We start from the raw sequence: 26839 nt of genomic DNA on the forward strand, positions 1-26839 counted from the left end.
ATGCACTGCATGTAGATAGGGTGGAAGCAGGGTCAGAGGAAGCAGAAGAAGCCCATTGTGGAATGAGATGAGGGTGACCAGGCAGTTAGAAAAGACATCCGTTTTAACCAACACCAAACAATCCAGCCAACAACAACCCATGGCACAGCCAACACCATTTCCCTAAATGACAATCAGACAAGCAGAATTACCTTAGGAAAAAAGTCCTGGAACGTATACCCACTCGCTCTACTCACACATACAGACTTCTTTCTTGCCTCTATTATCTCTTTTGCTGGAAGGACGAACAGATGGCCAACGCTGTAGAGATCTTAGGGCTCCCATCTCCTTCATATGTCCTCTCAGCCACAACCGTTCTACATAAAAGTTGCTAATCCTTGCAGAAGAAACCTAACATGTAGGTATTTAGCTTTATGGCTCAGCCCTTTTGATTTTTGACTAACTTGATACAGCTCAGCTTCTGTCCTCACAGTGACTGTATTTGGTCTTAAAGCAGCACTGAGGTAACTGTAAAAGATGAGGAATGCTTTGCAGAAATACTGACTGTGTGGCTCTATTTCTCTGCTGAGCTAAAGCTCAGTACTCGTAGAACAGCTTTATGCATATCATGCAAATCTCTCAGTTTAACACTGCGATGTCTATCATTATGTCTTAGTGAGTCCACATTCCTGACTGGATGAAAGACTTGGCTGCAAATTTGTCAGCTTTGACTCTGCCTAACAACTCGTGTTTTAAATGTAAGCAATTTAGAAAGTGGTAGCACATTTTATTTAAGATCTGCAAGAAAGAACTGGAGGTTGTAGAATATGGGTCTGCAGTGCATGGTCTTTACATCAGCAGAAAAAATCAGCACTTCTCTTTCTTCTGCAAACTGACTGAATGATAACACAAAAATGGTTTCATTATGCAAATTACATTTAGTTATCAGCATTATATTATCAACTCTAAACAATCAAGAAATCAAATTAATTAAAAAAAATACACACAGAGACGTTAATTCACTCTTAGTGGGCCGCAGGGAAAATGTAAAATGCATCATTTTAAATTTTAAGTCAATTCATAATAGCTCTGCTACTGCAGCCTGGTACCAACAAAATTAAACTCAGTGGCTTCATTCAACCACTGCTCCTCTCAAACTCATAACCCAGTTCCCTTTTGCAGATCTAAATAGTTCCAATTTCGATCCAACAACAAGCAAACAAAGCAAAATGCCAACAAGCCTGTCCACTGGTTTGATTTCAGTTCACAGTGCAACAGCTTTTATTCACTTTGTATCAGAGACTTTTATAAGGGGACAGCATGAGGGAAGATAACATGGTGGCTTTTAACATTCCATAGAACAAACTACAATCAAACAACACCACAGAGTGAGCATCATGCTAAGAAATCTGTCCATGTGATGGTGCTGAATGAGCCACTCGTCTCCCTTTTTATCCTTTTTCTCTTCTCTTCTCTCTAACCCCTTTCTCTCACATGCTTTGCCTGTCTGCTTTCTGAAGCAATGCCACCTGTCTACCGCTGTCTGTCCTGAGCTCTTTATTCAGATACATTAAGGATTTGGGCAGACAGGCCATGGTGCCAGTTTTTCAATTTAGCAAAACGAGGGCCTTTAGATTCCGACTCAAACCTTTCCCTGTGGCATGAAGACAGATACAGACGGAAACAGAGGGAAAGAGAAAGACAGGAAGAGAAGGGGGGAAAGAAATGAGTTAGGGACAATGACCTCCACTCCCCTGCCCAATATCAGTGAGGGTTCAAATGCACTGAGCATCCTGTAGTGGTTTTCTGTCCTGACTAATTGTGTTGTAATTAGCTATAATGAGACTGCTGCTATTCTACAGAGCAACTGTTACATATGATCTTTGAGAGGTTACTGACTTTTAAATGTGAAGAAGAATGACAAGAAATTTTATGAGCATTGCTATAGCACAATCATTTCGTTGTGAGAGTAAAATAAAATCTGTGTGTGTGAAGTATGAGGACTTTTTTCAAGTTCAGCACAGAGAGGGGTCAGACTAGGTCAGTCAGGGTGACGGGGCACTCTGATCAAAAACAAGCTTTTCTGATCAGCTCTTCATGTTTCAAAGTGGTGTCAAATTTGGCTCTCAACGCAAGGGCCTTTCAGATTCCGACTCAAACCAATTTATGCAGTTTTTGACTGGCCACCAGGTGCTGCTGCTAGCTGCCTACCTTGCTCTTGCAAGAGCTTCCTCATCTGGGTCTTGCACTGTACAGGAGAAAAATAAGAAGACAAGAGACAACAATGTTACCGTTGACAAGAGCTAACTAAGTCCAGCCTAACGATTAAGAATTTCACCAGTATTTACTGTGACTTACAGTAATTCCTTACTTTCTCACTTCTGCCATCTTACCTACTCAGTCCTAAATGATCCATATCAGGGTTGCAGCACTGTACAGTACAGTGCTTACTCTAAAACACACCTGTTTCAGATTAACCCCTTAAACTGTTGGCCTTTTATTCAGTTATTACTACTATTATTCAGTAGCTATTAGAGATATAAATGGTTAACCAATTCACGACAAATAAACAATTGTTTGACCAATGCTATCAGTTAAAAAAGCATTTATGTACTTTTATTTAAATCCTAATAAACAGCAGTTCCTATCTGAACAGGTGGGTTTATCATTCAAGCTGAATTGTATGCCTACGCAATTAAAAACAGTGGTATTTGTGTCCAGTTTCGAGACAATGGTAGCACAACTACAACGATGGTCCAAATTGAAATGAAACATCTGTAATTGATAAGACAGACAACTATTTTAACCATCTTCTTCGAGAAAAAATGTGATGTGTGGTGGGGTGAGGAAATTGCACATGGATATGCAAATTTGTAGAGAAGGTCATGGAGGATGGTGACAGCTTCTCAGAGTTACTGATGTACACAGAGCCAAACCTAGCCCCGGTCATGGCATTTACAGTTCTTTTAAGTTGGGCTAGTAATGAATGGTAAATATGACTTTAGAACTTGAGAACATAGAACTTTCAGTAGCCCATTATTATATATTCTAGTCAATTTGTCTTGACAAACTTTTTTGGTTAAATAAACATTATATAATATATACATAAACGTTAACATATTATAGTTGTCAGCCTCTTGGTTTAAACAAAACTAGGTTTGTATTAAGGGAGTATTTAATATGGTTTTGGGCCGTTTACTTCATATACACGTGTACGCCTGGCCCCATCTATCATTACTAAGTATGTTGCACAGTCCATTCAAGGAAAATCTTCTATTATCTAAACGCATTACAAAGGAATCAGTTGTGTGCTCATAGGTGTGTATATATGAAGTATTTTACAAAGGCTTTGAACATGGCTTAGCAAATCAGATTTCACAACCAGAACTATCTATTTCATAACTCATAATTTGATGGGTCATGCCCTTGATTTTGGGATCGCCGGTTAATGTCTAGTCACAGACTAATGACAGTCGGGTATTGGTCAAAATAATATACCAAAATTTGCATGCCTATGAAATTATTTCCTAACCACAATTAAATTAATATGTTATGAAGTTATAAGACTGAGGCAATCAAATGTGGGCCTCAATTTAAAGGGTTAATAACTATATGAATCATTTGTAATGAGCACATAAGATGCAGACCTTCCTGCAAGATTCTAATTGTCATCAATGAAGCATGATGTGAGACTTAAATGAAAAAGAGATAAAAAGTCTTCGTGAGTAGGGCGAGTCTGGAGGGCAGACTCACTGTATTCAGTGCCAGTGATGTGGGCGAGGATGCGGAAGGACTTGGACTGCAGCTGGGCGGCTCTTCTGGCCCATTCAGCAGGCTCCAGCTCCTGGCCCTCGCTGGGGACCACGGCCTGATACACTGGGGAAGCACTGTCTATAACACGGTCTTTAACTGGCAGACTACTGTAACCACAGAGAGAGCCGCAACAATAAAACACAGCCAGCATGGCCAGAGGTCGAGTTGAGTGTTTGATTGGGTTGAGTGTATACTCAATGTGCCAACTGCAACTGATGCTAATTATACATGAGTAATTGTAACTGTAGTAGTGCTAACCATGGTAAATTGTAATAGAGTGTATGCCACTTTTGTTGCTGCAGTTTCATAAACTGTGCATTAAAATGTATTTAAAGACACAGGGAGAAGAGGCGCACCTAGCATAAGCTCACAAAACAAAAGAAGAAAAAGCATGGGACATAATCAATATCTAAATAGCAGAAGCTTGCCTTTATTATTGCCTTTAATAATTTATTACTACTAGTGCAAAAATTCATGAGTTTATCGCAATCTCTTGCCCAGAAGGATGACAGAGTACAGCAGTGATACTGTGGTTTCCAGATTTAGTGTGTGTTATATAAGCCTAAATAGCCTGAATAAGCCAGCCTAAATAAACAAGTGAAATTAATCACCACACCAAAGGCACAGAGAGACCAAAGCCCATCTCTACAGACCCTCCTTCAGCAATCTAACTCTAACGGTCAACGTTTCTTCAACGCTACAACGCTGACATGGAATGATAAGGATAACCAACATCTTTGTAAACAATATCAAGGGCAGGACACAAACACTGCTACCTTATAGACCACTCAGAGGACTATATGAGGTAATAGGAGAGAGGGAAAAGTGAAAATTAAATAGGGTTTGGAGGTGAGTGAACATGCCATGTTGCACGAGGGAGACTGAAAAGGCCTGAGAGCACAGTCTGTGCTCTTGGAGAAGGAATGAATAGAACTACTTACGAAAGAGGGGAGCCAGAGGGAGCCTCATCGCTGGGAAAGATCAACCAGCCAGGGCAGTAGAGGGGCAGGGACGGGGAAGCCGTGAATAAACATGAAAGGGGATGGTCAGGGTGTGTAATTCAATGGACACGGATGGACAGACATTTTATGAAAATTCCCCCCCACAGGGGAAAAAAAACTTGAGATCTCTCACTTGGTTAGGACCCAAAACCACTGAAAAAACAGCAGGATTTTTAACACTAATATCTGATACATGGTACACCAGACGCACACATCTTGTGCACACAGAACACGCTGCTCATGCCTGTGCAGTCAAAGTTCTATCAAAGGAATTTGATAATCCTTTGATATCATGAGAAACTATGACACATATTCAGTTGACTGTCATTGAGTAACAAACCTAAGGTTGTATGTAGGTTATTTTGTGGAGTTTCCTTTTTACTAGCTGCTCTGCTTGGCATATGATTTTGCAGTTTTCTCATGTATGTTTAATTCAGCTCCATTCCATCTGTAAAGTCTCACAAGAAAGCATTGCCACATACATGAATTCTGCATAATTAGCTAACAATACCTACAGGAACACTTCTAAATAAATAACTTCAGGAACGTTTCTACAATACTCTATGTAACTAGAATTCTCTTGGTCACCCAACATATATTAATGTTCCATTTCCAAACACTCTCAGCTTTACTTGTACCCAAAGTGCACACACAGACCAACTAGCACTAAGGATTACTACAATGAGAATAAGGAGAATGAGGTATGGGGAAAGAGAATCAAGTGTCCTGAATCACTTTAGTGCAAAGCAGCAGCCTGATAAAGCATGGCTATTTAAACTAGTGTGGGAGGAGGCTGGCTCATGCAAGTGGGAGAGAAAAGGGAGAGGGAGGTGCACATGGTCTTACCCAGACAGCTCAGCACCCCTGGCCTGAGACTGACCAGCAATGGCATCCATAATGGCATCCTGTGAGTACATGCTAATAGGGGTGTTGTACTGGGCGTGGATGATGGTGGCCTTGCCTCCAGGCCCCTTCACCTCTATGGGCTTGTTGGTAGAAAGAGCAGTGTCCTTCAGGGCAATGGGGTTGAAACTGGGGAGGTACTCAGTGCTGTGACGGTGGAGTTATTTTGATATGGGGGTAGTGGTGGAAAAGAGAGAGGAAGGGAGGATGAATTGGAAATGAGAGAGGCAGCGGAGTGCTGCAGGATTGACAGCTAGAGGATAAGACAAGCAATAGTGAGAGCATAAGAAGTTTCTTTTGCAAAAGTGGAAGTTTTAAAGGAGCTACCAAAAAATGAAAAGTTAGTCCTTCTTCCAGGATCTCCTGTTTTCTGTAACCATTCTTACAGAACCTTATATTAGGATAAAAACAGCAAACAGCCAGGATTTTTCAAAAGCCAATTTTCAAACAATGAGATTAAGGAAGGAACTGATTAATGCTTCTTGGTCAATGATTCTGAATAACATGTAAAGACTAGGGCTGGATACTATTAAAAAAAGATACTGATAACAACTGATACGATGATTTCAGTCCTGATTACTGAAGAATGCTTTATTCCATACTTTCTTTTCAATTAAAAATTATAGTGGCTTTGGCTTAAACCACAAATGACTGTGAAGTGCTGAACGTGGGTGTTATTTACTGAATGTGATGCACTTCAGACTCATCGAAAAGAACTGACATTAATAGCAGAATGCTTACAGAATGTAATTTAGACAGCCAATCTGCAGTCTAGATTTTAGAGTAAGCTTGCCTGTTGGCTCATGGAGACTTACTATTTAAGTACTGAAATTTAATATTGAATGACATCATTTTCGATATTCTGTAATGCTGAAGTCACTCAGTATCATAAAGGCATTGAATTTCGATACTCAGCCCTAGTAATGACTGTTATGAATGCTATGAAGATCCCATAACAGTCCTTACATCTGTAATAAATGTAAAATATATGAACTATAATAACATAGCTCCTTTAAACACCAGAAAGAAAAAAAAAACGAATTACCAATACATGCAAACCACATCAACAATTCTGGTCACAACAACATATCAGTTCTATGCCATCATCATGCTGGCCCCAACCCATCTTTTGAAACTAAGATTTGAGTATGACAGACATGCAGCAGCAGTGATCATCAGGCAAACCATTTTGCAGTCCTATCATTCCTGACCCCACCACAGAACAGCACAGTGCCAGACACCAACACATGATCATGAAGCTCATCCCAGAACGAGCCAGGTAATTGTTGCTGATTTAACGCTGCAATTTTAAGCAGTGATAGGCTAATACAAGCACAAAGCCACAGCAGAGTTTAACTGAGTATCCAGATTGCACAAAAACAAGGTCCTAAGCACACCACAGGCACAGTACATGACCATGCATATAAACCACACACAGCACTACAGCACCCAGAGGGCATTGTACTAACTTGGCAGGTGTGTTGGTAATAACCTATGGTTGTGAAGGGAAAGAGAGAGAGAGAAAGAAAGAGAGAGAGACATCTGTTAACAACTTAGTCACAATCTAACTTTGAAGACATATAAGGTTACTGAAGGATGTATAAAGATCCTCCATGGTAAACAGAATTCAAATATCTAGAGGTTAAAGACAGAAGGAGAGATAAAAGAAAAGAGGGGTAGTGGTAGGGTAAGATATTCCTACACACAACAGCCAAAGACTGTAATTTAACTCCTTTCACCGCAGCCATATAATGCAATTTCCACCTGTTTTTGGACATCTCTCAGTTGAACTATGCATATTTTTTTCAGTAATGTAGATGGAATGCGTTTATATGATTTACAAAACCAGAAGCAAACTGGATTTTTATCTTTGTATTTGAGCAAGCAAGTCAACATACATAAAAGAGTTTTTATAGTTTTTAAATGCTATTTTTTATTATAGCAGTTATACAGGATTGTCTGATATGAAGAAAGCTGCACTGTGCTGTCCATGTTATCTTGGCACTGCCGTCTTAGTGGACAGTTGATAATAGTTGTCACAGCGGGGCATTCTCACCCCTCCACTTTCACCTTTATTGCTCACTAGCAGCTCAACACAGATTCATACATGCAGAGAGCCAACAGTGTCCTAGTTAATCTGTTACAGGGCAAACTATTTTATTTGGTTATATTAATAAACAATATCAGAGTCGATTTCCATCATGCTGGTGGAATGGCCACTAGGGGGCCTGCAGAAAGAAGCTAATAAACAAAAGCATGCTGTTGAGTACACATAAAAACACGAACAGCATATTTTGCTCAATGGTGACTTTATGACCACCTGACCCTAGAGAAACCCAGAAAACATTATTTAAATTCATTATTTAAAATTAAGTCTACAAACAAAACAGCAGAATTTGAATGCTAAATTATGTATTGTTAAAACGAAAACCAGAGGAGCTGAGCTGTGAAACGTATGTGAGAGGGAGAGGGATAAGAGGGATATATTGGTGTGATAGTTAGGAATGTGATAGTTAGAAACCTGAGCCCTGCCATGCCCCAGCCTTTTTTAGAGACAGCAGCAACAGGTGTTCTCTCTCTCTCGCCCTGCTCTTCATGGTAACAGCGTAACTGAACCACTTTATGGTTATGGGATTCCCACTGTGCTGGATATTTCTCGTTCTGTCTCTCCTGTCAAATTCACGGCACAGATCTTGTTAAAGGGACTGAAATGTGGACAGCAAACGCCAGTTATTCTGCCCTTTATTGGTTATTCTCAACTTTCGTGTATGCTACTTTGAAATAGTGTTATTTATCTTGAGGGAAATAGATTTGTTTGGTGAAATACACACCAGTGTAAAACACAACAAATGCAAATTATGCTTAATTTAATTCAGTTAATATCCTGATGAATCTCATTAGACACTTAAGTGATCAGTATCTACGTGTGAATGTTTTGGTGGATGTATTACTCTATGAAGCAGGCTCAGATTACCTGAAGGTGGGCCATTAGCTGTGCATTGGAAGCCTCAGAGCAAACTAGTTTTCTTACACAACTCCTGAGTCACCTAATGCAAAGGAACAAATTTGCCTGCAGAGGTGCTTACACTCCACCATACACGGCCCCCTGCAGGGAGTGAACTTGGTTGTTAACTTAATGAAAGTTCACAGTCTAGTACGCTTTGGAAACCACAGCCATAACAGATGACTAACTGCCTTTTTCACTGCTGTCATCCTTCTGTCATACAACAATGCCAGTCAGCAGCCAGGTTGGGTGGAACCCCTTGCTCTTTATCCAACATAAACCACAGCATTGGATATAAAATATAAAATACACCATTTCAAAAACATCAGAGTATGTATGCACACTTCTTCTCCAATTTTACTTTAGTATCTGCACACCTCTAATCAAATTTCAGTTTCAGTGTTTTAATATAAAGAATATACCCAGTAAGTGTGTAAAGAATATTAATGTTTTGTGTAATTTGTCTCCAGCATCCTCACTAATCAGTTGGTAGATTTTTTGGTCTTCTAGCAGTTATTTGTAAAATGATTTTATTGATCATCTGTAGAAAATCAGGAGCCTACATTTTGTTACAGAGCTAAAACTGCAAATTTCCCCTTGATGAGTTCTAAACCTTAAGTCTGGCAATTTGTTCTTCAGTGGGACTTGCAAGGGGTTCCCACACCTGCCGTGGTTGCTAGCTGTATAGCTCAGTGCCTGCTTACATACCCCAAAGGCTCGCCTGAAGCCAGGCTTTTTGCTCTCTCCTGCAGCGTGACCATTTCTCTCAGCGTCTCAGCTGAGTACAAGCCAATCGGAGAGTTATATTGCTGTCTCTTTTGGGCGGGGGTGGATTTGCCCTCTGGGGCAGATGGTGATGCAGGGGACTGGTTGAGCTCCTTTTTGCTGGTGTAGGAGTTTGTTTCAGCAGAGGCATAAAGGCCACCATTGATTTGATTAGGCTGACCCTTTAAAGAGGAGACATGTGGATAAAGAAAACAGAAAATGAGGAGGTGCTCTAAATATCATTTTAACTTCTAAAGGATAATGTCCAGGGGTAATAATGGACAGATTCCATGAACAGGTTGCACATTATGTTGAATCCACTAGGGGGCATCACAGAACTTTCCAGAGGTGTTAAAATGAAAAAGTGGGAATTCTTCTGAGAAAGAGTGGAATCCTTAGTGAAATACTATCCAGGAGCCAAAAGCTCTCGTAATAGCCATTTCAACAGACAGCTCTACGTAAGCCTGAGTAATAATCCTCTCCCTACCACAAGGACTGTAGCTAGGGCTTACCCTCAGGCATCTTGCTCATAACTGAACGTCCAGAAACATTATATCATTGTAGTTCGGAGGTCACAGAATATATGTGCTTAGATTGAAATGGCTTTTTTGCTGATGCACAGAGGTTGAATAATAAGCCTTACTGGTAGTATGGACATTCTACTATGCATGGGTATACCTTCTGATGAGGGATGACAGGCATTGGAGCATCAATTCTTGGCGTCGCCATGGGTACAGGGGCGGGGCGCTTTGACCTATAGTAAAACAGAGGACATCAATAGTTAAAAAAGGAAAGAAATACATTGCATATCAAATATCATCATGCAGTCCTAGACCACAAATCAGTCATTATTGGAACCTGAGGGTGATCTGAAATCTTGCATTGGATAAAAAACATGAACCCAGATCAACTTAAGATTTACTTGATTAGATTTATTTGGGGATCTTAGTGTTATTGGGAAAATTACCCACCCAAGTCACATCCAAAGTGTATTAGTCTTAGCTTAAGCAATAGCATTATGTCAGTGACGCTAGTTGTATGGCAGAGCAGAAAGCTCGCTCTGAATAACACCTTAGTCCATTATCCAGTGCACGTATTTGATCTCCATAGAGACACACAATTAACTGAATTATATTAATCAAAACAGTGTCTTGGGCCTTGACAATTAATTACTTAAGGGCTTTACATTGGGAAGACCACTGCATAAAAATGAAGCTTCATTTGCATAAACAGCTTTAAAACCCTAGATGAGTGCTCTGTAAATAACACAGTCAAGTCCGAGCTGATTGGTCATAAAAGTTCCATTTGAGTGTTCAAGGTTCACCAGGACAAGCAAGTGCCCAACATTTCTGTGAAGTGCACTGCAACCTCGTCTGCCAATTATCATTCCTAATGACAACAAAAAATTAACCCTCTTTATTGATTTGCATCACACCAAACTCCTTCACCAGTCTGCATAACTGAGATGTACACAGTGTCATTCAGAGTGGTTTAAAGTGACTCTTTAGAGTGATTTCTTTACAGTGGTGATGGTAGGAACCAGGGGTTGTGATGTCTACAATACAAATCAAGCCATTTTATTTACTATCCAAAACAAGCAGTGAACCAACACATATCTTCTGAGTTTTTATATTTAATATTAAAGGCATACAGCATGGAAAACCATCATTTTCTTTTTTTTTGTAAATAAAAGACTTGCTGTAGAAAGTTTACATGATGTAGAATGTAAATACTGTTAAACTTTCGAAATGTTCTGCTTACTCCTCAGTCCATATACAAAAACTAAGCTAAAAAAAAACTGCCTGAATTTTCCATTTTTTTTGATGTCACAAAAAACAGTGTATTTACATTTATCCGCCAATTCCAACTACAACAGTTTAGCTCCACTTTTTCACATTGAAGACATAAGGAGTGTTTTAGACTGCTTTTTGAATGAGGCACCACAAAATTTTAGAAAAAAAGGTACTAAACTATCCCTAAAGCGGTGCCTCTAAGGTCACTGGGGTGTTACCTTTAGTTAGGAACATAACTGTACCATAATTCACTGCAATTATGATCTTAAAGTTGCACTGTCTCCACATATCCTGTCTTTATTCAAGACTTTCTGTTTTAAAACAAATGTTATGAAAAGGTACAAATACATACATTTTTCCCGGTATAAAAACGTACACAGTTAGTTTTAAAGACCACTGATGTACTTTTGAGGGTACATTTACATTGTCTGTACCTCAATGAACAAAAACTATACCTGCACAATAAGAGAATTCATTTTACATTTCAGTCTAACAAGCTTAGTAACAAAAACAGCTTTTTAAATTACAAGGGATAAAAAAAGTTGGAAAATGGTCATGAAAAAAATGAATTGTGACTGTTTTTGGTGCATAAAACTACACAAATGTCATGAGTGGACCTCAGGGGAAAAATAAAAACAAGAAAATATAGGTTATAAAGGTGCTTTGTTTGAATAAACTCCATATTTATTCATGCTTGGTCTCTGAATATCTGTTTTTGAGCGCCAGCTATTTGTGTGTATGCCTGTGTGTGAGTATGGCTGTGGAATATCAATGTAAACAACCAATGCATCAAGAAAAGTCTTCAGAGCCCTAATGGAGCTCTCTGACATTAACAAATCTTAATGAAAGAATTATGGAATCATTTAGGAATGCAACAGTGAAACAGCTTAAAAATATACAATGACCTTTTATAATCCTTGCAGGTATGCACAGAGATAAGGCAGAGGGTGCACACTCCTTTTTGGGGTGTTCTCATACTCGTGATAGAGAGAAACAACTGTAAATCTGCTTGATCTCTCTCCAGACATATCAGAAATGCTCAAGAGATTGATGAAGTTTTAGAAGCATTCAAACTGCACAGCTCTGAGAAACTGCTGGCATTGATTAAGCTCTAAAGGAAAGATGCTTACTATCTCTCATTGTACGGATACCATGTTATTCATCGTTCAAGAGAACAAACTCATCTTATGTTGTTAGCAATTTTGCTAACACAAGAGCCCTTAATAATGCTATCTGATAAAAAACACACAGCTAGACACTACTGGCTCCATGCTGAAAAACTCATGCAGAAACACATCTTCTACTTCTAATTCCAGCAACATTTACTTCAAGAACTCTTTAGAACTCTTTAGACTTTAGATGGGCTTTAGATTGATGGCATGTTTCAGTATATCATTCCTAATACTATGCTATATAAACTGTGAAAACAATATTAACAGAATATGTTCAACAAACAGACTGAAAAACAGACCAAGACGCATAGTATCTTCACATCTGGCTGCAAATGGTAAGAACCTGAAAACACAATTGGTGAGTAACCATTTACACCCTTCCACTTGGAAGCAGATGCCATTCTGTCAAAATGCACCTATCAAGCAGGGGAGAGGCATTTTCACGCTTCTAGTGACAAACTACACAATGTAAAGTGACAAATAACAAGCAAGGACCTTCCAGAGTGCTGGAGATTAATGATTCTTAAACCACTGAAGGTTTGATAAAATTCTATGTTAAATCCATGCTCACAATTCCTGAGGCTTGTCCTCTGATCACCACATCACGCAAAAAATATCTTCAGCTTTTTGAGATGTAGATTAAGGTTTTTGAAATGCACTTACATGGAGCTCCTGTACATTAGGCTCTTTAAATTAGTTAAACCACCGAATGAATATTAATTTCTTATTGATATTAATTATGTGTGGAATACTTCACAAAATACAACCTAATATACTGTTAAATCTGGGAAAGTATATCTCTGTGTTTGTGTAAGGGGGTTGCAAATAGCAGAGCAGTAAAAAAAAAGCCAAAAGACTGATGAAGTGTTGCTCTCTTTCAGACGTTAAAAGCAGTCTTGCTATCTGGAGGAGAAAAAGCTTTGTAAACCACTCAAGTGCATGTAAGACAATCTACACTTCAGAAAAGACATAAGACACAAACTTAAGACCTATTCTGTAAGAATACTGTGTGTGGACTGTAATATCTGTGGTACAGCACTGATAAATAGTATTATGCCCTTCATTTATTTAATCAACAGTCAAAAGAGTCATTAAGTACATATCTGAGGATATTACATGTAAGATAATCCACTTGCATGAGGAAGGAAAGTCAAAGGAAAATAGGTGAAAAAAATGCGGTTCCAAAGCTCTAGTTTAAAAATAGTTAAAATATATAGAGAAAATTGTACTCCTACTTGTGTACAACCTGGTGGGCCACCAAAACTGTCACCATCAGATAAACAATACTTCTTAGAACAATGGACTGTCCCACCCCACAGTTTAGACCTCAACATCACTGGATGTGTTTAGGATTACTTAGATCGTATAAGCAGAAAATGCTACATAATTCTAAGATTGAACTTTAAAGGAGTGGAGAAATATCCCTGTAGATTTCTTTAAAAAACAGAAAGCAAGTGTATGCATGCACTGTGCTCATACAGCACACTGAGGTGAACTGAGATGTATGAAAAGTGCTGCCTAAGTATTTGTGTCAGACATAGAAAAGTACAACCAGATAAACAGTTGAGAACTGGTTGACGTCTGCAGTTGGAGAAACATGAATACGATGATGAAGCAGCAGCCTGTGTTCTGAGTGACACTGCAGTCTGTATCTGGCCTCCACTTCATATCTGTGCCATTAAGCTCAACTGCTTGCAGTCTGGCTAATTGACTGAGACAAAACATGGGGAGAAATTAAGCTCTGTGACCTTTTCTCAGCTTAAACATTGCCACCTCCTCCTAACACAAGTGCACACACACACGCCCATGTCTCACACACACACAAAAAAAAAATCCAATGCTCTCAAAGTCACCTAAAAGAATTGCTGGCATTTATAACTCTATATGCATTAAAAAATAACAGAATAATAAAAACCAGAAGAGAGACTGAGACTAGGGAGAAACATTTAACATAGAAGAAATATAACAAAAATCTACTCTAAACATGTACTGAATTGAACTAAAGATGCATTTAATTCCATTTAAAGATAAATACAAAATTAGGTTGCCAACCATTTGGTATGAATTACATAGCAAATAAATTTAAATAAAATGTAAAACACTACAAAAACCAATGAACAAAAAACTGACTTACTGGATATTCAGTAACACAATGCTACACAAAACACATTGGAAGCGCAACAGAAACACATATTTCTGAAAAAGATAAAGTCACAAAAGAGCAGACATCCCATTTAATACACACAGCAATTTACAGCAGATTAAACTCGTATTAAACCCTATTGCACATTTTTATCAGTTAGTTTATATTCTATGTAAGGATGGTTGCAACTGTGTCCTTTACCTCTAAGTTTATACATGTGCTGGACTTCTGGATATGTTACATTGTCCAAATGGAAACATGAATCTGTCCTAGGAGAAAGGGGTTAATGGCATATCTGGCTGTATTGAGAGCCACTGCCTTCTGAAAGCAGGTTCCCCAGTTCAGGCCTCACTTGCTTGGTCAGCATACCACTATGAAATTTAATATCACCCCTAGACACATAACACTTAATCTCCCTGTCTGATCTTCTATTACAGCAACACTAATCAGGACTAACAGTAGCTTATTAAGAGCATGTCAGTCCAACTGTAGCACCCTGGTACTGGGACATAATACACACACGCTCACACACAAACACACACACATAAAATAATTATTTGGCACCATTTTACTCTCTTACATCTCTCCTACAGCCATTTAAAATGACTTTAAAAATGACTATGAAATTACAAAGGAGGTTTATATTTTAGTGTAGTGAATACACTAATTTTGTGTTTTGCAATAACTGTATGATTAGACAATTTTGTAATAACTGTATGATTAGACAAAGTAAGCTACATCAGAATTTATTTATTACTTTGATAATATCTAAAACACAAGAATGATGCATAACGCATAATATGTACAAGGTCAGAGGAATTACAAAGACATAAGTAAGAATGAGTAAACATGCCCGCATGAGCAACAGAGTGCTGATGTTCACATAGACACTGTCTCTCTTTCTCACACACACACACACAAACGCTGTACCTTGTCATGGTGAGGGCCAGGTTGAAGTTGGCACTTTTGATCTTGTTCTGGGCCTCAAGGTGAGTCATCCCGTCAGTGCTGACTCCGTCGATGGCCACGATGATGTCACCTTGAACCAGGTTACCTGCAGCTGCTTTACTCCCAGGTGTGATCTGTGCATGGACAATATAAACAAGTAAGCAAAATGTTTGCATATCATCACATTCATAAACACAGCTCAGCATGCTTTCCTATCGCCTGTTGCTAAGCTGACTGTAGCAAGGCAGAACAGAGGTACAATAGCAGGTAGTTAGAGAATGGGTGTGTGTGCCTTGTTTTTGCTGAAAGTATTATGCCCCCTCATCTTTTCTCCAGTAGATTTTGGAAATCAGTAACCAACTACTGATCTTATGTTTTTAGGGGATAATGAATGGACCAACCACAAACAAAAATCACAAATGTGGGAAAAAATCTGACAGTGCTCATCATAATTTCCTTTCAATGTTCTTTAATTTACTCCTAACTCATAATTTGTAAGACTAAGAGAACATTTAAAGCAAATTATGCTAGTGCTATTAAGGTTGTTTTCTATAGTGCTGCAACAAGCCAACAACTATATTTATTTTGTTCTACACCATTCCAAAAGAGAGGAAAAATAAGAAAAGCACTATGTTACCATTTATCTTCTAAGCTCCTGTGTCCTCTATTGCTGCCAAGAGCCAAACCGAGTATCACAGCAGCCTTCTCTTAGCACTGAGCCATTGATTTCATTTATTAAAACAACCTACGTAGGAAAACACACGGTGACGAGTTATCCATGACAGCTGGATACACAATATCGTAATGCATGCTTATGGCCTGCAGAGATGTATTGTAAGGTGAGCTCAAAATAAGGCTGATGGATGTAGTTGCAATCCATTAGCACCATCAATAAATGCATCCAAGGTCATCTTAACAAAGCAAGTTATAACACGGATCCACATGAATCCGCAATAAAGCCGCACGAATCTTCTTTTCACTCAAATCATATAATGCTATGTTTACACGTTCCAATGTTTAAAGTCACTTTTATGTGTTGCTCAAATGCCTTAAGAATCATTCTAGAGAGAAAGCACATATCCACTCATGTAAGGAATGTGGTACATTTAGGGCAAGTGTCCTCACAGACCCTTCTTGTTAAGAAGTAAAAATAAGATTTAGCTAATGCTCCCTGGCACTCCTGCTTCAAACCTAACAGCCCTGGATATGTTTTCACACTTGTTACACAATAGGCACAAGTTGGCTGATAAACAGGTCTTTAAACTACACTAAAAACACCACTGTGTACTCATAATTACTGTCACATAATTAAAGGCGAACTGGACAGTCACATTTTAAGATGCAGCAGCATAGGACTGGGTGTTGACATTTTTCCTGTAATCTATAGAATCCATTGGGCTTTTCAGCTGAGTATTTTAAGATACAAACCACTCTCTTGGCCAAACCAAGTAAGCAGGGCCATATACCAAGTGTAAAGGTTACATGGTTGCAGCATCTATAAGGAGTCAAATAAAATGCAATATTTTATAAAGCATTAAAGCCAGGCTCCACCAATTAACTAACTATATAGAGTAAAACCGATAGGGTTTCAAAGATCACTGCAACACAACAATGGAAGCATATAATTTTTTTCCCTAAATATTGCCATATGCCATTTTTCCATCAGGCAGTGCAGTATGGTATGGTTACAAGTTTGTGATTACAAGTTGTGAAGCATTTTGACATAATTTCCGCTGCCAAATGACTCATTCCGTACCTGAGTACCCATGCTGATTTAGGTTACCCTTCCGGAACGTATGAGTGGAGCTAGTAATGGTACAGACCATCTGTGACATTCAAACTAAAAGCAGCCTAAATGTATCGTTATACAAAACTGCAGCCGATCAGAGTCAGAGCATTGCTGCATGAGAGTTCAGCTGTGTAAAGTGTACAGATTACACTGCAAGAGAGAGCGTAAGGACTGTACTGCATTTTCATTAAAGCAAATTACTTCCATCACCAACTTAAAATGCAAGGAAGATCAGCTGTCCAGAGTGAAAGTACAAGCAGAATTGTAGATTACAGATTTCTTCTGTGGCTGATACAATGCAGGTGACAACAGGTCTAATAAAATGCAGGTGGCAACAGGTCTAAAATTGTTTTTAGTGCCACATTACAACAATTTGGCTTCTCATTTGCATTACCCACCACCCATTGGTGTTGGTATTGCATTTCACAGTGTTGAGAATTTTCCATCACAGCCCGAATGTTCCTGCACTTTCTCCAGAGCTTTGTATATTGTGATTTAAATAAACAATTTAATTGACAACACAGTAATAGTACTTCTTTTTGAGAAGGTTGGTCCACCACTGAGCTAGAGCGACCTGCCCAAACTCAATGCAACCGCCACTAACTGTAGTTTGCAGAAAATCATTAGTCTACTTTAAGAATAACACAACTGTGCAGAGCCACAATAACTAAATCTGTACACAACAGCTGTGTTTCCTCTCTACAGCATTTCTTTCCAGCTTGCCATGAACAATACAAACCAATGAGGCTGAGTCACGTGTCTTGGTATTATTATCCTAATTAGTGTAAGCCTCTGCTAGAACACTCTATATTCACTTGCTGATATTGGCATGGTCTGGTTTACAAGTGGCTTTCCCCTCATTTTGCCGCTATTAATTACCCTTCTCAAGTTCGAGCCCACCGCTCAAACTTTCTATAACTACCCTTGAAGACCTAAGGATGGATTAATTGCTGGCACGGCTTCACAAATACTTTTTGACTGTATCATATGCTTACTTAAGTGTAGGCCTGTCAAAATAAACTATGATAATGTCATGGAGAGTTGAGTTAATTGAATAGTCATCTGGATTACCTTTTCTCTCACATTCAAATGCATGCAGTTGAAAAACTGGTATGTCAGGGATGTGCAGATTGTCTGGGAGAAGACTGACAGAAATATCTACTACAGCTGAGAGAGATCTTCTGTCATTTTGTCCAGAGCAGCTTTAAAGCTAGCACTTTGTGTGGTGATTGCTAGTTTTTTTTTTCCAGTCCGACAGCTGAGTCTTGATCTTGGCATCATGGTCAGGAGACAGACTGGTTTTCAAAGAATCCTCCATACTGTAAATGTCATCCTCCATACTGTAAATGTCATGGCTAACTGACACTTGCACCTGTGGGAGACTACTGACATCTCAGTAAAGGTTACTGTGGTGACAGCAGAGGTGATGCCACGCTCTTCTAATGACTCACTGTTTCGAAGGAGCCTTCTTGGAAGCATGTGAGTGACATCTGTCCTCTGATCACTGGCTGCATAGTGTGAGATCCTGGTTTTCTGCACAGCTGTGCAGTTGGTTAAGCCTCTGAAGCCTCTGAAAATGATTTCTGTGATGATTTCCCTGATTAGCTGCCACGTATTGAGCCTCATCTAAGAAGTAATCTGGGCTGAAACACTTCTTATAATTTTTAATAATGTGAACGGGTAGGGCTAGCACTGGTTTTCATGGCATCACAAATACAACAAATTCTAAACAGGCAGTTTTTGCAAGTCAGTTTCCGTAAATGGGCTGTAAGACCTGGACAGTCAATGGCACATTTTGAAACTTTAACAATGAGTGTGTTTACATGCACTCAATAATCCAAATTAATCAGATTTATGCAGTTATCTGACTATTCAAATGCTCAGGTAAACAGCATACTCCAATATCTTAGACTGGAGTAAGGTCTAGAAATCTGATTAAGAAATCTGATTAAGAGAGCTGTATTTTAGCTCGGTAATCAGATTTCTCAGAGCATGTATACTCTTACTCAGATTTCTTTCAGATTTCTCAAGTCTGTACATGTGCGAAAAAAGACTGTGGTACTGGAAAAATGCAAGCTGCGTTACCGCAAGATGGCAGCAAAACACTTTTGGAGCGATGCTGAAACCAAATAAATGCTTGACGAAATGAAGGATTTAAATTTGCCTCGTCTTCTAGATGACGTATGTTCATATTTGCAGGTAAAACGGCATGATGCTTTTAAAAAAAACTGAATGAAGTTTGAAATGAAGGTTGATTTACATTCCGTTTACGTCACGTCTTCTTCTGTGAGTTTACTGGCTGGCTGCAAGCAGAAATCTGATTACTGCCAGATGTAGGCATGTAGACCCAGAGTTTTCCCATTATCTGTTTACTCAGGTGCATGTAAATGCATTGATCGGATTACTGATAAAATCTGATTTTCTGCAGTTATCGGATTATTAAGTGCATGTAAACGCACTCAATGTATACATGCTATATCAAACTGTTTCATATTAAAACGTCAGATTTTTATGGGCCCTTTAAAACAGACCAGTGTACACTAGTTACCATCCTCCACATCATGTACAGTAGATCTGAACTCTCTGATCAGTAGAGTAGTAGTCCTTCCATTAACAATATAAGTATTTTAAAGTGAAAGAGCATAACATCCGCCACTGGGTTTAAAATCCAGTTTGTTATGCCTAATATAATACAGTATAAATGTTTTGACTGAAACCCAATGACTACATGCGCATTCAGCTGGGGCCACTGTTATTTGGATAAGTACCTAGAATTAGAGACAAGCTATTGACCACTGTTTCATTTCAACTCTGCCCTGGATGCATCGATAGTTCTGCTTCGTGCCTAGTTTAGCAAAGCCAACAGGGAGAGGAAAAGGAAGGAAGCATGGGAAAACAAAGGCTTTGAGAGGGTGAGGGGAGGATTACCAGGACCGGTTCACAAAGCACACTTTAACTCTCCACTCTCAGCTCATTCCAATTGATGCCTGGGTGAATGGGTGGCTGATATGCCAGCTCAAATCTCCTGTTCTCTCAGAAACACACACAAAAGGCCTGTTCTGTGGGTCAAAAAAAGCAGACAGGGAGAAAGTGGGGCACTGAGAAAAAGAGGGAGGAGATACAGATAGCAAGATAACAGTTGAGAAGATTGGAACTGCTAATTGAAATTGTTGTTGAATAAAGACATTTGGGCTATAGGTTTAACAGCCATTTCACATATGCACACAGTATTGAAATACCCCAAAAGCGCCATTATGTGCATCTGATAGTGGAGAATTCGAAGAGAGTTGTGTATTCAAAGAAAAATGATAAGGACTCGTCGCCTTCTAGATATAGTCTTTTCTCCTAAGTAGACGATATGCCAATATATTACTTAGTCTTCTATTTTCACTGTTTCTGGAAATAGCTATTATCAGCTAGAATAGTTAGCCTGTTCAGCGAAAAAGCTGCGCTATCTCTACCTTCTCAGTCACATCTTTAACAAAACGTCCTTAGCAACACATTCATGTTTAGGCACTCATGCTCGTAGTCGAGTCTAGTTAATATCTACAGTTAAATAAGGTTTTGTACCAATTGGGTGACTATCAAGCTTCCAGGAGATCTAACACAGCCACCAGAGCTGGGATGGAGCAGGTTGATTCGATTGGGTGTGGGAGGGCACTGCTGGTATATATAGCCATCATAGTCTCTCCAATAGTACTGACCTGACCTTCAACAGCATGCTAAAAACAGTCCTGCCTGTCAGCACGCTAAGAACTGGCTGTCATGGTATAGGCCAGGGGGGATACAGAGTTGCTGATATGCAGGTGGACTGTACAGGGGTGGCAAACATAAGCAGCATGTTATCTAATGGGTGGCTGGAATGGCTGGGATCCTGGAATGTGCAGCATAGTTTAAAGCTTGTACAAGAGCACAGAGCTGTTGGAGTTAAGAGGCACAATATAGGGCAGCCAAGTGGGTACCAATGAAGGATTTCTATGCCCCATTCTACCACATAAACTGTCTTAACATACTGGAAACATTCAGGGTATCTGAGAAATTTCACACATTTTGACTTTTGTTCCTTCACATTGTGATCATAAAGGTGCTTCTTAAGGGGTTTGTGATAGGGTCTGTGTGGCTGCACTGTATTATGCCTTGTGCAAAATGCAGTCCAGGCTGAAATGTGGAATAAAGTGTTCAGTTCAGACTCTATAAGCAGAAACCCCATGTCTATTAAGACTACAGTGATACATTTGCTTCCTGGCATCCAGAAACAGCAAACATTTTAATAATTTTTCTCACATCTTCCACTTCAGTAACTCTGTGTGCACAAAATGACACTAAATATCACTTCAACATGAATGAGTGCCTACATGTATTCATGTGTGACAAGGCATAGGTTAATACCGAGTACCGATACTGGTACTAACTGTGTCTAACCTAAGTAGCTTGTAACTCCTGATATACCTTTCCACTTTAAAAATATTTTATCTTGGTAAAAGCTGTGTTCTGTGACACTAACATAACATATCAAGCTTGAACGAATGGCATTTACTAGTTGGATTATGCATATTTATATACAGCTGCTTTTCCAGCTCTTCAAAAATGGTGCTGAATGTTGTTTCACATCTGAATTTCTCAAGTCATTTGTACCATATGTGCGTCCCATACGCTCATGTACCTCCCTGAGCAGCAGACTCTGCTGGAGTTCAGTAAATATTATGCTAATAGTAAAAGCATGCTAACAGCAGCAGCCGTTGGGCCACGGATTTCTCAGCTTTGTTGAAGCAAAGGGACGCAAGACTGTTCCACAGCTTTTTCCTGCTGCTTGTCAATTCACATCGTCTATGTGTTGTTAAGTTCTGTCTACTCGCGCACATGCATGCTTTGTGGTAACGGTCATAGGTATCAGTATCATGCCCATCACTGATATCGATACTGCATTTAAGTGCCAGTTACAGGGCTGGTTCCGATACAGTATCAGCATCAGTGCAGCCCTATACGTGATCATGGTTGTGACATCACAAGCATCATGGTACAGTTCTCTGACATTCTCTCATGATATGAATTTCTCCACATTGTGCATGAATACTTTGATGTTAAATCCAAAAACAGTGAACCACAAACAGCGCTGCCGAGACAAACTAAACATGAGCAGGAACAGCTTAAATAACTCTTCTGAAAAGAGTGTTCTAGACAAATCTGCACCGCTGAGCGATGCTTGCAGTTGCTCCTACATTAATCAGCATAGTATTTACCGCCACGCACTGCAGCAGGCATGCACACAAAGTGGGTGTATTGCAAGAAGACACTCTGCCGACCACGATATGCCATGATTTTTTCTTGGCAACAGCTTCCATTTTTCCTGTTGTTTCGTTCTAGACAAAAATGTATTTAACATAACTGTTGCGCATAATGAAGTAAATCTATCCAGCAGGCAATGTGATAACTTAGCAAGCCTGGAATAACAAGCTGTCTTCAACAGATACAGAAAAGAGTGAAATATTATTTAAGTCACCTGCTACAAGGTGCAAAATGTAATCGAGGATGGGCAAGAAAGGAAAAACAAATATGAGGCAAGGCTGTAGGAGAGAACAACTAAAACTGGTTCTGCAAGAGCCCATGATAGCGTTTACACAGTGAAGAACACTTTCCAGTTGCAAACTCTCACGCTGTTTTTTAAGTTAAGAATGAAACTTTTTTTTAACTTTGAAGGACTTAGAAAATGTTATATTTTGTGTTTTATAACAACAACAATAGTAATTGTAACAGTAGCAAAAATTATAGTTCTATTAAAACAATAATAATTATTATCATTATGGTATTGTTTTGCTATGGTTGTTATTAATATTGTTACTATTACAAATGTATTCGCTTTTTTGTTTTTGCAATATCATATAGTTATCATCCAAAACGTAAATACCTTAAATATAGAAAATACATATCAAAAAAAAAATATTAGGGGTGCGGGAAAAAATCGATTCTTAGACGCATCGCGATGTGGATGTGAACGATTCTGAATCGATTCACAAATGTCAAAAATCGATTTTCTAAATCTTTAATTTATAACGTAATGTTGACGGAAAGCAAAAGGCGGAACTTGGAAGTGGGTAAGTGCAGCGCCTGGACAGTCTGTGGCGGCACATAACAAAAACACACATGGATGAGTGAGAAATCCGACCGGCTCCATCTGCATTAAAAGCGAGGTTAGATCAGGAATCACAACCCAAATGTTAAGAAGAGCCATTTTGTCCTTTCAACAAAAATCAAACCACCTTGGGAGCCACAACATTGTCTCAGGGTGTGATAATGTCCTAGTATAGGCTAAACAATATAAACGAGAGCGCAGATTTACTTCACTCTGCTTTAAGCTTCAGCTTTAGCCGCTTTTCTTCCATCTCTGCCAGAAAACCTCAAAACTAGAGCAGTTTCTTGTAAAATGTCTCTCAACATTCGGCTGTCTTGCGAGGCTGAAGTCGCTTCTCATTTTCCAGCTTCTTGTTCGAATTTTCCCATTCCACCTTAAATTCTGACTGAGGTGCTGAATGTAAATGTACTGTTTGACAGTCTCTCGTTGCAGATTTAACTTGCCAGGAAACCAACTGCGCTGCTTATAAATGCGAATAACGCATCGTTGCTATGTGATCTGCAGTCTGCACGGCAATTCTCAGTCGTTGCGAAACAGGGCTTTCGCGCAGTGTTGCACACGTCCTGTCTCTAAGATATTTTTCCACCCCTTTCTCTACAACGAGACCAAAACCAAAGTTATAATGTCACTAAAAACGGGTAGGACGGCTGTAACGTGCTGTGTGGACATCCATTGCCACTGGATCTTATTTCACCATAACTGCGCATTTTATCGCAGATGAGTGGCAGCAGCTTCTCATGTGCTCCAAAGGCAGTGAATGAGAGCCTTCTAGTTCACTTGCCACATCACTTCCATTTGATTTATTAATAAAAGATATTGGAAGTAAATTCATTATGGATCATTACAAATACTTTGCTTTAAAACTAGCAAGTCCTCAGACAGTAAGAAAATAGAAATGATGTATAGAAAAAAAGATGCATCGGTAATCGTTTTATAATCGCATCGCAGCCCTCGAATTATGATCGAATCATGAGGTGCCTAGAGATTCCCACCCCTACTATATAGAAAAATTCACTTTTGTCCATCAGTAGATAGAAGCTCTCCATTTTTTCCATAAACTTGACAGAATGTGGTAGAAGTAATGAATGAATGGGCAGGGTAGCTGATTCTTTAGACGATTCGAGGACGTGCATGGATGGATGGATCGACAGGCTAGCTAGATTTTCTAAACAGACCATAGACCTATTATAACGGGAAGTCAGACAAAATACTAAAAAGTTTTAAATGGTTGCCAGTGTTAATAAAGATGCATCAGTTCAGCATTAAACACCACTAGCACTGTTTAGTGTCTAAATACTATAAAGTATGTAGAGCGAGCAGGTCAGTTCTGTTCCCTCTGTATCAACTGCTGCTTGGAAAAAGAGAATGCAGAGATAGGAAGACGAGAATAGCACTGACACCAGTCCAGTTAACTCTCGAATTTATATATGCATACTCTTTATTTACTGTACACATTGCCACAGCTTTTCAAAGGCTGACTGAAAAGTCATAGACTAGAGAGCAGAAGTGTTAAAAGAACATGTCAAACTGATTCCAGCAGCTAGGAGAAAAATCAACACTAATTACAGAAGCTGAGCTAATCCTAAACTTTAAAAAGGTACGCATTCTTCTCCCCAGGCAAACTGTCATTAATAGCGCAACACGGCTCATATACAAGTCATAAAACCATTAACACAAAAATTAATGCAGCTCGGATCAAAGCAAAGCATTAGCCCAATCTTAAGCTGTGGGGACCAATCCAATAAATGCCATTTGAATGATAAGAATTAAATGCCTAAGCATTTAAAACATCATAATGTTAAGAGGACAGTGGAATGGTATGTGCACAAAACAATTTAACACCATTAGCTCAAGTTACATGTATCATTACACACACATACACACACACAATCTTTTATTAATTTAAAATTGTGCATCATAAATAGAAAAGTGTTAAGATGGTAAATCACAAATGCTGGATCTCCTGGTTGACATTTCAGCCTCCCACCAGATGAAAGCTCAGTAAATATCTGACTGTACTGTGGTATCAAATCAAATGTCACAGGGCTTTGTCATAAAATATCAGGAAATTCAGCCCCTACTGTGCTAAATCCAGTTGAGAAGGAAAGACTACATACAGTATAGCCTAAGTTAGTAATTTTACTAATGACCAGCTGGACAATGAGTAAAATCCAGTACTACAAAAAAGAACAACTACAATGCAAGTTTACTCCATTGTGCTGGCAATGTTATGATAGGCTAAGCACTAGCTTGGGAGTCAAAAGAATTTCCACTGAAAAAATTGTATCTGGGGAACATGCATGACAAATTTCATATTTTTTTAAAGCATTTTGTTTAAATTAGACTTAATTAGGTTCTATAATGCACACAGAAATAATTTTGATTCTCAAATGTCAAACAGATGCTAGCAAAAGCTTGGTTTGCCTGTGAATAATACCATATTCTACTGTGTTTAAGAAAATTAATGATAACGTACTACCAGCAGAAAACATTCTTGCCGTCAATATTTTTGCATTTTATACAGTCTATCATGCCTAGATGTGCTGGTATTCAGTAATTCTGTATCCCGCCATATTACACATGCATGGTACTGTTATCATGGACCTCCTGAAATAAAGACACTGCCTTTTAGTCAAATAGCACAAGTTGCAGTTTCACCAGAGATTTTTTAGAAACTTGGAACAGCTCTGGTTTCACAAGCTGCCACTACGCTGTCACGTTCTGATCAGTGTTAGTGTTATGCGCCCTCGCTGCTTGGATTAAATATGCTGATGTAATGGATTACAGAGAACACAGCTACAGTATGACAGAAGGTAAAGCAGAAACACCTTTTCCACCATCAAAAAAAAGGTGAAAGCTTACATTGGCTCGAACTATGAATACATGTATGTTTTCAGTCAAAAAACATCTATGAAGTAAGAGTTACCATATTAACAATGGCATTTTTGTACATATCTTCAAGAAAACACTTATCGTCTATTTCAATGTTTTACCATGTCTTTGTCAATCTGCCCTCAATATTTCCCCTTTGAGAATCCCAAATACTAACTTGAGATAGGGCTGGGCGATAAAACGATAACGATAATTATCGCGATATAACTTTTCCTCGCTAGAGCGATACGACATGTTCGATAAATGTTAGATATAATACACCGTTCTCACACCTCCACGTTCAGTGAAAGCCTTGGTGGCGTTTACTACTGCAAGGAAAGTGACACTACTGTGCTGTCGCCAGGAGAGGGCGCACTTCCGATTTTTTCTACATGATTAGAGAGGGAGGGGGCCACGAGTAAGATGAGTCTTTAGCAACAGCTGAAACGCGGAGTTATACATTCCCTGTTTGAGTGGAGCGACAGGCGATCTGTTCTCCTGTGACCGAGTGTGAGTGACCAGGTCAGT

General features: G+C 39.1%; 1 protein-coding gene across 1 annotated transcript in view; it reads right to left on the reverse strand.

The window, feature by feature from the left end:
* The window catches only part of ldb3a (LIM domain binding 3a), a 53924-nt gene that overhangs the window by 15699 nt on the left and 11386 nt on the right, over window positions 1-26839 (reverse strand). Inside the window, exons 3-9 of the mRNA XM_036573576.1 lie at window positions 15504-15655; window positions 10144-10219; window positions 7166-7188; window positions 5640-5843; window positions 3733-3899; window positions 2191-2227; window positions 1549-1633 (exon numbers count right to left, since the gene is read on the reverse strand). Of these exons, the coding sequence (XP_036429469.1) occupies window positions 1549-1633; window positions 2191-2227; window positions 3733-3899; window positions 5640-5843; window positions 7166-7188; window positions 10144-10219; window positions 15504-15655 (744 nt within the window). The remainder of the gene's footprint in view (window positions 1-1548; window positions 1634-2190; window positions 2228-3732; window positions 3900-5639; window positions 5844-7165; window positions 7189-10143; window positions 10220-15503; window positions 15656-26839) is intronic.

The sequence above is a fragment of the Colossoma macropomum genome, unplaced genomic scaffold, assembly GCF_904425465.1.
Source record: "Colossoma macropomum unplaced genomic scaffold, Colossoma_macropomum, whole genome shotgun sequence".
Lineage (NCBI taxonomy): Eukaryota > Metazoa > Chordata > Actinopteri > Characiformes > Serrasalmidae > Colossoma > Colossoma macropomum.